A 13989-nucleotide genomic window follows, 5' to 3' on the forward strand; every position below is an offset into this window, starting at 1 on the left:
AGAGAGAGAGAGAGAGAGAGAGAGAGAGAGAGAGAGAGAGAGAGAGAGAGAGAGAGAGAGAGAGAGAAAGAGAGAGAGAGAGAGAGAGAGAGAGAGAGAGAGAGAGAGAGAGAGAGAGAGAGAGAGAGAGAGAGAGAGAAAGAAAGAGAGAGAGAGAGAGAGAGAGAGAGAGAGAGAGAGAGAGAGAGAGACAGAGAGAGAGAGACAGAGAGAGAGAGAGAGAGAGAGAGAGAGAGAGAGAGAGAGAGAGAGAGAGAGAGAGAGAGAGAGAGAGAGAGAGAGAGAGAGACAGAGAGAGAGAGAAGGAGGGAGGGGACGAGGGGGATCATTGAAACAGGCCAGATAGAGGCAGACAGTTGTAAGTCCTCTCTCTGCCGCAGAGACAGCCGTTCAGTGTGTTATCATTATGTATTCATCTGTATAAAACGATGGCGTCAGCAGCACGCTGTCTCTGCGGCACATGAATAAGTTAGACAGGAAACGGAGGGGATGTACTTCCTCCCTGCTGTACAGCCCAGAGAGAGAGACGAGAAAGAGAGAGAGACGAGAAAGAGAGAGAGACGAGAAAGAGAGAGAGAGAGAGAGAGAGAGAGAGAGAGAGAGAGAGAGAGAGAGAGAGAGAGAGAGAGAGAGAGAGAGAGAGAGAGAGGTTGTATAGCTCCAAGTCAGCCTTGAATAATGACAACATTCTGTCTTGTATTTCCCATAGACAACCACTACCAGCCCCAGTGGAAAGTTAAAGCTAGAATCCTTAGTTGCTATATCCATTTTTGGACTTCTAAATGAATGATATATACCCATCATTCTTGAAGACTATAACCTATAAAGGCCTCACGAGCTTAGTTCAACTGTCGTACTCCATTAGGACCCAAAATATAAGCTTGTAAACAACGTAAATGTAAACAAACACTGTATAGCCTCAAAACATGGTTAAAACTACACATTTGATGTCATGGATGTCAGTCCTTGCATCCGTAGCCATGCCTATGAATTTGAGAGTGGTTACATTTCTCCAGCCCCACATTTTTTTAGCAACACAGGAGGACGCTTGGTTCTTGTTTCAGTTAAGGATAAGGTTTTGTCGGCAGCTCAGTTGATGTACAGTATGAAGCTGTGGAGGTACAGTAGGCCCAGATTTGCCTGCAGGCTACGTCCTCTCTCCTCCGTTCTCTCTCTCATCCACCTTTTGAAAAAAAGGTCAAAGGTAAACGAGGAGAGGTGACGTGGAGCGCGAAGGTGGACGAAAATGCACTTGTATGAAATGAGAAGCTCCTTCTCCACTCGCGCGTCGTCAGGCAGACGACGTCATCAGGGGCGGATCCCAAAATAGATGTGTAAAGTGATCAAAACAAATGAAGTAAGTTGAGCAAAGACATTTTACAAGATAAAAGGTTAAGTAGCGTGTTGTTTTTAAATGTGTTCCGTGCTTTTCTCCTCCGACAACGCAACATCTGATTCAAAAGGGGGTTGCGGCAGATATCAAAACTCTTCCCGGTAGGATGCACTTGTGCTTCCTCGCCAAAAGGAGGCTATCAAAGAGGGGAGGGCCGTCTTCCGTTTGCCTACTAACGAATTGACACACTCCTCGACCACATCAGTTTCCCGGGTCACGGAGGAGAGAGGACGAAGGAGAGAAAACGGGGGTTGGTCTCTTGTCCAAACAAGAAAAGGCCCATGACCCTCTTTCCATCAGAGTTTGTCAGGGACATCCATTAAGATGCATGTTGAACTGTTCACCGGTTTCAGTCGGGAGGATGAGAGAATGTATCATCTGAACGACACAATTAGGACTCTGATCGGCTGTTCAAAAAAGCACAAGTCTCGTTCTGAGGCCAAGTTCCAGGCTGAGCGCTCTACTCTCTCACTGTGATAACTGATTAAACCCATGAAGGCCTCCTGTGGAGTTTTACGCCAATATTTGAGTCTGGGTAATGAATGTTGTGGCCTTTTCATGGCAAAGACCTGGTTTAAATATGGCAAACAGACCTGGACCAATTCTGGGCCGGAACAATTTTGCTGTCAGCGTCTGTCTGTTCTGGTCAGTTCAACGCTTCCTTCAGTTACTGCAGGCAGGAACTGCGATCAGGGAACCAAATCCAGAAAGCGTCTACAGAGTAGGAGTGCTGGATCTAGGATCTGTCCATATAATCGTATTCATGATGATCTAAAAGGCTAAACTGATCCTAGAACAGCACTCCTACTCGGAGACGCTTTGTGGATCAGGGCCCAGACCAGAGTTGATGTTATTGCATCTCGTTCCGCTTCTCTCTGTGTGGTTGTTAATCTTCTTTCTGTTGTTGTTGTTCCTGGTTGGGGATCAATCAATCTCTAATTGGGAGATGAAATAAAAACGATTTTATCCCACATGAGAGAGAAAGGCTTTGAACATCCTCCTCTGGGAGATAGGCTACCCCACATACAACGCAGACGAGCACACATGCGTACACACACACACATGTGCATGCACACTTGCGAATACGCATTCACTCACAGACACACACACGGTGGACTAATTTTCAGAGTTTCTATGGCGGATACATAAGTTAAATTGAGTCAGATTCAGTGAGAGTCAGTTGACGAGTATATTTCACATAAAGGTGCATGACACAATCCTCTATTCACTCTCACACACACACAGTGGTGTAAAGTACTTAAGTAAAAATACTTTAATGTACTACATAAGCAGTTTTTGGGGTATCTGTACTTAACTTTACTATTTATATTTTTGACTAAATGTACTTTAACTTCACTACATTCCAAAAGAAAAGAATGTACTTTTTACTACATACATTTTCCCTGACACCCAAAAGTACTTGTTACATTTTGAATGCTTAGCAGGTGATGAAAATGGTCCAATTCACACACTTACCAAGAGAACATCCCTGGTCATCCCTACTGCCTCTGATCTGGCAGACTCATTAAACAGAGAACATCCCTGGTCATCCCTACTGCCTCTGATCTGGCAGACTCATTAAACACACTTTTTTTTGTAAATGATGTCTGAGTGTTGGATTGTGCCCCTGGCTATCCGTAAATAAATTAAAAACAAGAAAATGGTGCCGTCTGGTTTGCGTAATATAAGGACTTTTTTGTTACGTATACATTTACTTTTGATACTTAAGTATATTTAAACCAAATACTTTCACTCAAGTAGTATTTTACTGGGTGACTTTCACTTTTACTTGAGTCATTTTCTATTAAGGTATCTTTACTTTTACTCAGGTATGACAATTAGGTACTTTTTCCACCACTGCACACACACACATACTGTACACACACATATACTGTACACACACACGCTGGGTGTCTGAGGGCGGTTTATTTATGCGTAGCAGACAGAGACGTCTCAGAATAGATGAAAGGACCGAGAGCTTTCTGGGAACACAGTCCTGTGTGACCACTCACCCAGTAGGAGTCAGCTCAATGTGGGGATACAACACACTCAGTACACTCTCTCTATTCTCTATATCTATCTGTCTATCTGTCTATCTGTCTATCTGTCTATCTGTCTATCTATCTGTCTGTCTGTCTGTCTGTCTGTCTGTCTGTCTGTCTGTCTGTATGTCTGTATGTCTATCTATCTATCTGTCTGTCTATCTATCTATCTATCTATCTGTCTGTCTGTCTGTCTGTCTATCTATCTATCTATCTATCTATCTATCTATCTATCTATCTGTATGGCTGTCTATCTATCTATCTATCTATCTGTCTGTCTGTCTGTCTGTCTGTCTGTCTGTCTGTCTGTCTGTCTGTCTGTCTGTCTGTCTGTCTGTCTGTCTGTCTGTCTGTCTGTCTGGCTCTGTCTGTCTGTCTGGCTCTGTCTGTCTATCTGTCTGTCTGTCTGTCTGTCTGTCTGTCTGTCTGTCTGTCTGTCTGTCTGTCTGTCTGTCTGGCTGGCTCTGTCTGTCTGTCTGTCTGTCTGTCTGTCTGTCTGTCTGTCTGTCTGTCTGTCTGTCTGTCTGTCTGTCTGTTACAGACTGGTGAAGGGGATACCTATTACAGGTCTGAAAGGAGTCATTGTTTACACACACACACACACACTTAGAGCGTTTGATGTTCAACAGCATCATTTCTCAGGTTTCTTTGAATCACACACATGAGCTTGGACTTCAAACAGACACAGGAGCTGCATGTAATCACGATGCATTCATTCACTACTACTACAAACCAGAAGACAGACAGACAGACAGACAGACAGACAGACTAAAGATGTTAACATCTCTCCACTCAAACCAAACGGCAAACAAATCATTAGGCGGTATTGATTTGACCTCCAAAGCAGACCATTTTCCAATATAAGAGGCAGACATACAGGCAGACACACTGGGCTATGCACGATCAGACACACACACACACATACGCTCCGTCTCTCACTAAGTCAGAACGAAAGCTATAGCTTCCTCTGGGTTTCGTTGGTCATTAGCCAATTCCACAACGACAGAAGCTACCTGTCTCAGCAGGCGATCCGAGCTGGCATTCGGGAGAATAGCCTGCCCTACACACACGGCGTGAGAATACATACATCACGGCGAGAGAACACACACAAACACACTGCAAATCAATAGAGCTAACCCCCTCTCCCCTCCCACACACGACAACACACAGAAAAACGACACAGAAAATACAACAATGCGCACACACACTATGGACACTAGGTCAGAAAGCCGGTGTGCTAAAGCTGGTTCAGTCAGAGAGCCTACTCTGATAGTTAACACAATTTATTCATGTAATAGTCTACCATAATAATAATAATACAGTATTTCAGAGGACCTTATGTCGGAAATATGTGTGCCGTGAAAAATATATATATCTCTCTCTCTATATATATATATATAGATGTGTGTGTGTGTCTGTTCGATTGTGTTTTTGTCAATGTTTGTCAATAACAAACAACAGCCCAAGTGAATGTAAATGGGAAGAGAATGATCTACAGTCCTCTCATCCCATGTTCCTCTCTGCTGTCTAAATCCTCGTTTTAATCCAAATAACGCCTAGCCCTTATTCCTGAAGGCTAGCCTTCTACCGTTGACTCACCTATACGAAATCTGTTTCCTAAAAGCCAGACCCTTTAATTTCTCCTCCAGCGTCTCCACCTCCATCTCGACGAGGCTACTGAACGTATCGCTGCCCCCCATGGCCTTCTCTTCGCCGCAGCCGGACTCGCTGTCCTCCCCGGCCGCTTCCAGCGCGGTCAGTCGGCCGCTGAAGGTCCCGGGGTTGTGCTCCGCCTGGGACGAGCAGAGCTTGGCCAGGGGGTCCATGCTCATGCTGCGGCTGGCACTGGACCCCCTCTCCCCGTCTACTCCGGGAGACAGCGACGTTATAAGGTGGGTATCGCTGGATGACAGTGTCCGTCCTTTTTATGGTCGCGGTTGTTGAAGGGATCCAAAGCAGCGGGGACCTGTGTTCACCGCACCGTCAAGCACGCGCTGGTGATCGCGAACGACTAGTGCGAGCTGACGGTCTGGAAATGGTAGCACGAGCTGCGGCGGCATCAACAAGCGTCAGCTCAACAGAAGCTCACGAGCTGCAGCAGGCAGCATCCATCTCCGGCCCCGGCAAGGGCATTGTGGGATACTCCTGCACCGCCTCACCATGCCTCAGTATCATCACTATGGTAAAAGCAGGGCAGAGCAGGGGTGGACTGGGACAACAATTCGGCCCTGGCATTTCATCCACACCAGTCCACAGCACCGTGCGCACAGCCAACTCATTTCTCCCTGGTGTCACTGGTGACACGAACTTTGTTGGTGGCACCAGCCCATAATTTGCTCACCCTAAGTCAATCAGGGTCCTTCATTACGAAGTGCAATAGATAGGCTACTGAGGTATTTAAAAAAAAAAGTTATTTCATCTAAGCCGTGGAAGCAGGAATGCATGCTTCAATATATTTTGATGTGCAACCTAATCCAGTGATTGTCATGAATATCGAGTTGATAATTAGACTACAGTTGCTATATAAAATTAAGATGACCAGTGTAGCTGTGCAAAAAAAATAAAAAATAAACAATGGCATGGATGGAACTACATATACTAAACTATAACATTTCGCGATAGTCCTTTGAAATCAACTACCCATCCACAGTTTTCTTATTAATCTTTGCCTATCTAGCAATTTTATAATCACTCAAGTTTGGTACGCTGTGCTGTTGGATGCACTTTCTAGCCATGGGCATAGTTGTTCATGCAGTGGTTACAATGTATCACTGATCAAACGTTCTCATACAAGGTCTGCGGCGAAACCGTAGGAGCAAATGAGTTTGCTCTAGCCGGGGACAGGCCACAAGAATATGGGATTGTCCCCGGAAATCAGGAACGACTGGTCACCCTAGTCAAACTAGGACCCCAAAAGTTCCTAATTCAAATCAAACTTTTTTTGTCACATGTGCCAAATACAACACGTGTAGACTTTACCTTGAAATGCTTACTTACAAGCCCTTAACCAACAGGGCAGTTCAAGAAGTTAAGAAAATATTTACCAAACAAAATTCCCTTTTCCCATTACAGGAATCATGAGGTTAATAGCCTTTACTGTTCGAGCAAATCATGGTTTTAGCCACCACAAATTTGTTTTGAGTGAGATGACAATATGCTCGTTCTACGTTTATAGGCACCCTTTCCGTTTTTTTTTACGATCCATGATCTTGGCGGTTGCCCACTGATCAGCCAAACCCGTATTATAAATTAGCATACCAGAGAAGTTGCGTTTTTTTAATGGCACATGGGCCGCTGGCCACGTCACCTCACTCATTGTTTTATTTTTATGTTAGTCAGAATTGACTTATCAGTTGCATCATTATAACCCACTATGGGAATGAATAGAGAAATTACTAATTAGTTGAGGAATGGAGAGGATGCTTTTGCGTTTATAGTAAATCTGTCTGTTTTTACGTCTTTCTGTAAAACGCCGTTATTATCCAACCTCGCAACCACGAGACTTTCATTCTAAGCAAATCACTCTGTCTGAACATTTTTGCCTTAATTCAATTAGGTTAATGTGATTTGAGGTAAAAAGAGAATAGTCCAGGCTGACAGTTCTTTCACAGGCAGGGACAGACACAACATTTTACAAAATGCACACGCAGAAATATGCATATACGCACGCACGATCACACACACACATCAACTGGACACCAGTTGTGTCCATAGACCCATTGTCCAGAGGCAGAGCTTTAATTTGTTTGAACATTGGAGTGTGGGTTAAAACAGCGAAACTGGAAATTGTCTGATTTTTCTTTTTAAATACTCCAGTCTGAACTGAAACGACTAAAACCAGGTAGAAAGTGTGTAGAAACCAGTAGAGCTATTTGGTGGATTTGGTTGATTTTGCAGTCTCATACCAGTGAACTCAACAAGAATATGGGCATAATGATAAATGAGGGACTGTTGTTCCCTTGTCATATAACTAGTACATGTACTATCAATATAGCATTGTAAAAAAAAATCCAGATAAACCTTTTTTTGGGGGGCCATTGTCACGCCCTGGTCATAGAGAGGCTTTTATTCTCTATTTTGGTTTGACTAGGGTGGGCATTCTAGTTTCTGTATTTCTATGTTTTGGCCGGTTATGGTTCTCAATCGGGGACAGCTGTCTATCGTTGTCTCTGATTGGGAATCATACTTAGGCAGCCTTTTTCCCTTTGGTGTTTGTGGGTAGTTATCTTTGTTAGTGGCACTATAGCCCTGTTAAGCTTCACGGTTGTTTCTTCGTTTGTTTTGTTGGCGACATTTACAATATAATAGAAAACGTACGCTCACCACGCTGCACCTTTGGTCTCCTTCCGACGACGGCCGTGACAGCCATGCAAATATTGGAGTTAAAACATTTGAATAAGTTGATTTGAATGGCTGGCGGCCAAACCTTTGGGATGGGCTTAGTACGACTTCTGACGCTTATGTCGTTATTGACTGACACATGCTCACAGTGAGTGAATGCGTGCTTGCAGTCTCAAACACACAGTACATGACTTCAATTACACTTCAAAGCAGGACAATCTTGCACGGCAGTTGATGCTTTTACTACGGAAAATATTTATTTGTTTGAATCAAAAACCAAAAAAGGACAGAACCCATAAAGACAAAGACAGGTCCTGTGGAGGCAAAATGTGACTCTACAGTTTATATGCAATAAATAAGAATAAAATGGACTCTTTGGGGATGCTGTGTGAGGGGATTGACTGCAGGGCCCAGGCCAAAGGAGAATGTGCTTATGGTTCTGTTCATCTGTGTGTATTTGGGAGACAGTGCAGGTGGTAGAGACTATGACCTAGCAGAAACATCATAATGGTTCATTACATATCACAAGGCCACCATTGTGTTTTTCTCCAGCAAGAAAGTATCTTCGTTTAGGAAACAACACATTCCCCCACACACATTATCTGGTATAAAGTACTTTGTCATAATGCTGTATTATAAAACGTGATTGTCTCAACATCCAACCATCGATCAACATCAGTCAACATTGTTTTTACTGACCTCATACATGCAGGCTGACATTTATATTTACAAAAATAGGATTCGCTACGAAGACCTTTGGCTTTTGATAGAGACTCAAATGTAAGGACATAGCGTGCTATTCTGAATCCATCCGGACTAAAATCAATAGGAAAAGAATACGGAAAGATAATAGCATTTGAGATACTAAGCCCCGTTACTGTGAAGACATCAGCGGAGTATTCACAGAGCCACGGGGGCCCATTCTCATAACACCACCATGGGAATATCACCATAGAAATACAGAACGAAATACCACTCACTCAAATATAACAGAGCATAATGGCTAGAGCAAAGGATATCATAAAATATATAAAGAAGTAAAGCAAATAGAGGCAAAAATCAAAAACAAAGTATGAACACAAAAATATATCAAAAGGTGGTGTACTTTTGGAATGGAATAAAAACACAATATAATAGAACAACTACATACGATAAAATAATAAAGATATCCAAAAAGATTCTATAAATACAGAGAGCCTCGTCTCCTGCTCCTGCAGAGGGAAGGTCAAAGGTGAGGGGGTCAGAGGTAGACCCTATGACGTCTCGTTGACTGTCCTCTCCAGGTCTATGATTTTAGTACTGTCGTTCACCCTCTGCTCCAGAGACCTGGCGCAGAAGACAGACAAACAAATAAAAAACTACAACTACACTTTTACTGACATCAATACCCCAAAATCGTGTAAAAAAAACTGTTTGTGTGTGTGTGTGCATGCGTACGTGTGTGTCTTACCTGTGCAGGTCTAATAGCAGGGGTTTCTGTGGGTTCGTATCACTGCTGTTGCTGAAAGGTGGGCGTGTCTCAGCCCGATGTGACTCCTCCCCTTTCGGCTGCTTTTTCTCAGAGCGCCACGCTGCCATGACAACCGTGGGCCTCTCCAATTGGTCAGGATAGTCCCCGCCCAGACCCAGAAGGTGTGGCTCGTCCAGCCCTCTCTCCTCATAGGACAGCAGGCTCCTGGACTTCACTGTGAAGGATCATGGGTAAAAAAATAAATATAGAACCTGATCACATCATGTCCAGAAAGGAGAAAGTACTCAATGACACGCGTATCTTTTACATCTTTCTTTGTTGAAAGTCTTTTGGTTTTTAGGGACGGTATAATCCTTTGATGCGATCGTGTCTACTACTAATGCAATCCTACAACCCTCTTAACAATATGAAGTCTTATGAAATGGATTACACATTAAACCTAACCCTACCAACAGTAAACCTTGCTCTGTACATATCCTACAAAACAGATTGTTCTGCTGTAGGGGCAGAGTGCCAGCAACACTGATACTGGGCTCTGTGGCAAACAGGCTGTATGTGGGAGGGAGAAGAGCTGTAGGGGAGCAAAGATCAATCATCATGAAATGGCTGCATTGCAGTTTAATCATGCTAATGATAGTCCCTCTGAATGGGAAATAATGACATTCAAGTGTACACTCTTCCAGGAGGCCACGCCAAAACACTCCAAAAGGTGTGTGTGTGTATGACTGGTAGGATTACGAAACACTGCTAGTTTCTCAGCACTCAGATATTCAGAGCTAATGCCTCGCTAACACACACACATACACCTTGACACTGTAAAAAGATCAGCATTAATCCATGAAACATGAATGTGCAATGTGTGACTGACTGTGTGTGTGTGTGTGTGTGTGTGTGTGTGTGTGTGTGTGTATGTAGTACCTGTAGCTGTGTAAGACTCCTGCATGGCCATGTCTCTGGAGAGGCCAGTCTCTGTGATGGAGGAGCAGGGACCCAGGCTGGAGTAGAAACTCCCTAGGAACACAGCAAAGCACAGCACCACTACCTAGACACACACACACACACACGATATGTTATTAGGCTCCACAGTCAAGCACTTACATGAAAAAGACAAGACTGGCTGCCCACAACAGCTGACACACAGAGCATGCAGGAGTTATATAAAATGAAAAATAAAAGGTTATCCAATCGATATGAAACACAAATGCGCGCTCGCGCACACACACACACACACACACACACACACACACACACACACAGGGCTGAGTGTTGAGTTGGGGAGACTCACCATGAGGCAGGAGGAGGTCTGGGTGCCAGTGACTTTGCAGGAGCGGGGAACCTTCCCTGCCACCACCGCCTGCAGAGAGTGCAGCTGTTGTATTAGAGTCCTAGGGAGAGGGGACGAGGGGAGAGAGGGGGGAAGGGGAGAGGGGACGAGGGGAGAGAGGGGGGAAGGGGAGAGGAGACGAGGGGAGAGAGGGGGGAAGGGGAGAGGAGACGAGGGGAGAGAGGGGGGAAGGGGAGAGGAGACGAGGGGAGAGAGGGGGGAAGGGGAGAGGGGACGAGGGGAGAGAGGGGGGAAGGGGGGAGGGGACGAGGGGAGAGAGGGGGGAAGGGGACAAGGGGAGAGAGGGGGGAAGGGGAGAGGAGACGAGGGGAGAGAGGGGGGAAGGGGAGAGGAGACGAGGGGAGAGAGGGGGGAAGGGGACGAGGGGAGAGAGGGGGGAAGGGGAGAGGGGAGAGAGGGGGGAAGGGGAGAGGAGACGAGGGGAGAGAGGGGGGAAGGGGAGAGGGGACGAGGGGAGAGAGGGGGGAAGGGGAGAGGGGACGAGTGGAGAGAGGGGGAAGGAGAGAGGGGACGAGGGGAGAGAGGGGGGAAGGGGAGAGGAGACGAGGGGAGAGAGGGGGGAAGGGGAGAGAGGGGGGAAGGGGACGAGGGGGAGAGGAGAGAGAAGGTAAAGTTGGGGTCAGAGCTTAGTCATAGACACTCACACACATCCTGCCGAAGACAATACACACACACACACACAGCTAAATAGACACACAGCTGAACAGAACAGCAGAGAATTACACACTTCACTGGACTAACATATGACTTCACAGAATGTTACACGGTGTGTATTCGTGCACAAACCCATGCAAACATAACAAAACATAACGCTCCGTTCGACTCAGTGAACTGTGTGATAATTTTACAAGGTTGGATTAATATTGTAGGAAAGGATGAAGCACGAAACATACCCTAGAGCACCATGTAATGTATGTCTCTTACTTGTTGGTACACTCCAGATTCTCCACTTTCCTGCGCAGCTCACTGTTCTCATTGGAGCAGTTCTCCACCCTGTGGACAATAGGGGGAATTACAAGATCAGTGACGGGTAGGCATAATAACTAGGGGAGACGGAAGGTACTACTGTATTTGTGTAAAAGCACCGTTGAGTTTAATGAATTGTCATTGCCATAATAAAGTCTTTATCTATAGCATTGATAATGACGCTAATTAATTACCAAAGAAATAGGGGGAAAAACGCATTCCCAAAGCAACACATTTGATTTCTAGCTGAATGAGAACATCATGAAAGACTCACTTCTTCTCCAGGGCGTCCATGTACTCCTTCTTCTTTCTGCGGCTCTCTTGAGCAGAGATCTGAAAGAAAGGATGTCGAAAATTACGCCAAGTCATGGCTCACGGAAGTATCACTTTAATGTATCACTCTGAAGTGTCTTATTATGTCTGGCACAGGCAGAAATAGAAAGTATTAAATATATGAGTGAGCATTTCTCCTTTGCCAAGATAATCCATCCACCTGACAGGTGTGGCATAGCAAGAAGCTGATTAAACAGCAAGATCATTACACAGGTGAACTTTGTGCTGGGGACAATAAAAGGCCACTCTAAAATGTGCAGTTTTGTCACGAAACACAATGCCGCAGATGTCTCAAGTTTTGAGGGAGTGTGCAATTAACATGCTGACTGCAGGAATGTCCACCAGAGCAGTTGCCAGGAAATCGAACGTCCATTTCTCTACCATAAGCCGCCTCCAACGTCATTTTATAGAATTTGGCAGTGCGTCCAACCAGCCCCACAACCGCAGGCCACGTGTAACCACGCCAGCCAAGAACCTCCACATACTGCTTCTTCACCTGCAGGATCGCCTGAGACCAGCCACCCAGTGAGCTGATGAAACTGAGGAGTATTTCTGTCTGTATTAAAGCCCTTTGTGGGCAAAAACTCAGTATGATTGGCTGGGCCTGGCTCCCCAGTGGGTGGGTCTGGCTCCTAAGTGGTTGGGCCTACGCCCTCCCAGGCCCATCCATGGTAAATTAAGAATAGGGCTTAATGAATTTATTTCAATTGACTGATTTCCTGATATGAACTCTAACGCAGTAAAATCATTGACACTGTTCCATGTTGAGTTTATATTTATGTTCCTAACTGTTGTTTGACATTTCACATCACAAATCGTAATCACAAGTCCCACCTTGTTCTTGATCTTCCTGCGTATCTTCTTCAGGGCCTTCTCCTCTGCCTTGGACAGAGGCAGCTTGGTGGGAACAGGGTAACCCTCGGCAACCAGGGTTCTCCTCTCTTCTTCTGTCAGCAGGAGGGGGCCAGAGCCCTGCAACTTCTACGGGGAGAGGAGGAAGTGTCATCAGAGCCCATCAGATAAACTGACAAACTGTGTCGTATTTCAGTGACGTCCCTGTGTCTGTTCTCTGAATAGCTCCGTCGCTCATTCCTTCCGTTTCATGAGGTCGCCACTGATCTGACCAGGTTGGATTGGTGAACGCAATAGGGTGATAACCTCGCATTAACTTATCCAATCTCTCTCAGATCAGTGATCACCCGAAGAAAGGTAGGACGGATTCATATTATGACGACGGGGTCCCTGTATCTTCCCAGCGACTCCCTGGTCCCCGGTCTGCGTTGTACTTACGTGTGGGGCGGTGAGAAGAGGGGAGTTGGAGAGGGAGGAGGGTGTGCGCTGAGACACCTTGAGGCCGGCCTGGGAGGGCGCAGGGCTGAGGGGAGAAGAGGGGGTGGAGGGGCTCTGGGGGGTGCTGGCGTGTACCGGGCTCTGACAGCCCTCTGAGTCACTGCTGTGGGAGGAGGGAGGGGTGGGTGGCATCTGCAGAGACTCCAGACCTTGTGAGGGGAAACACCCACAAACAGGTTACACGCCTGCAAAACGTTCTCCAGAGACGATCAACACTAACATTTACAGACTTTGCACATTGGATTGTACTTAATGTCAACATCATCCATCAGTGGCTAGAAGGGATCCTCAGAGCAGCACAACACTGATCCGCCTGCATAGTAACTATACTGAACAAAAATATTAAAAAACGCAACAAATTCAAAGATTTTACTGAGTTACAGTTCATATAAGGAAATTTGTCAAATTGAAATCCACTTCTTAGGCCATATGGATTTTACATGACTGGGAATACAGATATGCATCTGTTGGTCACCTTAAAGAAAAGAAAGTAGGGGGGGTGGATCAGAAAACCAGTCAGTATCTGGTGTGACCACCATTTGCCTCATGCAGCGCGACACGTCTCCTTCGCATAGAGTTGATCAGGCTGTTGATTGTGGCCTGTGATTGTGGAATGTTATCTCACTCCTCTTCAATGGCTGTGTGAAGTTGCTGGATATTGACAGGAACTGGAACGCGCTGTCGTACACATCGATCCAGAACATCCCAAACAGGCTCAATGGGTGACATGTCTGGTGAGTATGCAGGC

The 13989-nt window shown here is 45.6% G+C and overlaps 2 protein-coding genes across 5 annotated transcripts in view; both read right to left on the reverse strand.

Annotated features, from left to right (window-relative positions):
* dgki (diacylglycerol kinase, iota) overlaps positions 1 to 5605 on the reverse strand; it is a 57823-nt gene extending 52218 nt beyond the window's left edge. For 2 of the 4 annotated variants that reach the window (XM_071386079.1, XM_071386081.1), the window contains exon 1: positions 5035 to 5603. In XM_071386079.1, the coding sequence (XP_071242180.1) occupies positions 5035 to 5267 (233 nt within the window). In that variant the 5' untranslated portion in view covers positions 5268 to 5603. Of the gene's footprint in view, positions 1 to 5034 lie in introns of all 4 variants that reach the window. The other 2 variants (XM_071386080.1, XM_071386078.1) reach the window with 2 other exon arrangements.
* Positions 5606 to 8007: 2402 nt separating this feature from the next.
* creb3l2 (cAMP responsive element binding protein 3-like 2) overlaps positions 8008 to 13989 on the reverse strand; it is a 30516-nt gene continuing 24534 nt past the window's right edge. Inside the window, exons 5-12 of the mRNA XM_071386890.1 lie at positions 13182 to 13390; positions 12726 to 12872; positions 11833 to 11891; positions 11517 to 11585; positions 10533 to 10632; positions 10166 to 10289; positions 9227 to 9461; positions 8008 to 9102 (exon numbers count right to left, since the gene is read on the reverse strand). Coding sequence (XP_071242991.1) covers positions 9030 to 9102; positions 9227 to 9461; positions 10166 to 10289; positions 10533 to 10632; positions 11517 to 11585; positions 11833 to 11891; positions 12726 to 12872; positions 13182 to 13390 — 1016 coding nt within the window. The 3' untranslated portion in view covers positions 8008 to 9029. The remainder of the gene's footprint in view (positions 9103 to 9226; positions 9462 to 10165; positions 10290 to 10532; positions 10633 to 11516; positions 11586 to 11832; positions 11892 to 12725; positions 12873 to 13181; positions 13391 to 13989) is intronic.

Source organism: Salvelinus alpinus, chromosome 37, assembly GCF_045679555.1.
Source record: "Salvelinus alpinus chromosome 37, SLU_Salpinus.1, whole genome shotgun sequence".
In the NCBI taxonomy this organism is placed as follows: Eukaryota; Metazoa; Chordata; class Actinopteri; order Salmoniformes; family Salmonidae; genus Salvelinus; species Salvelinus alpinus.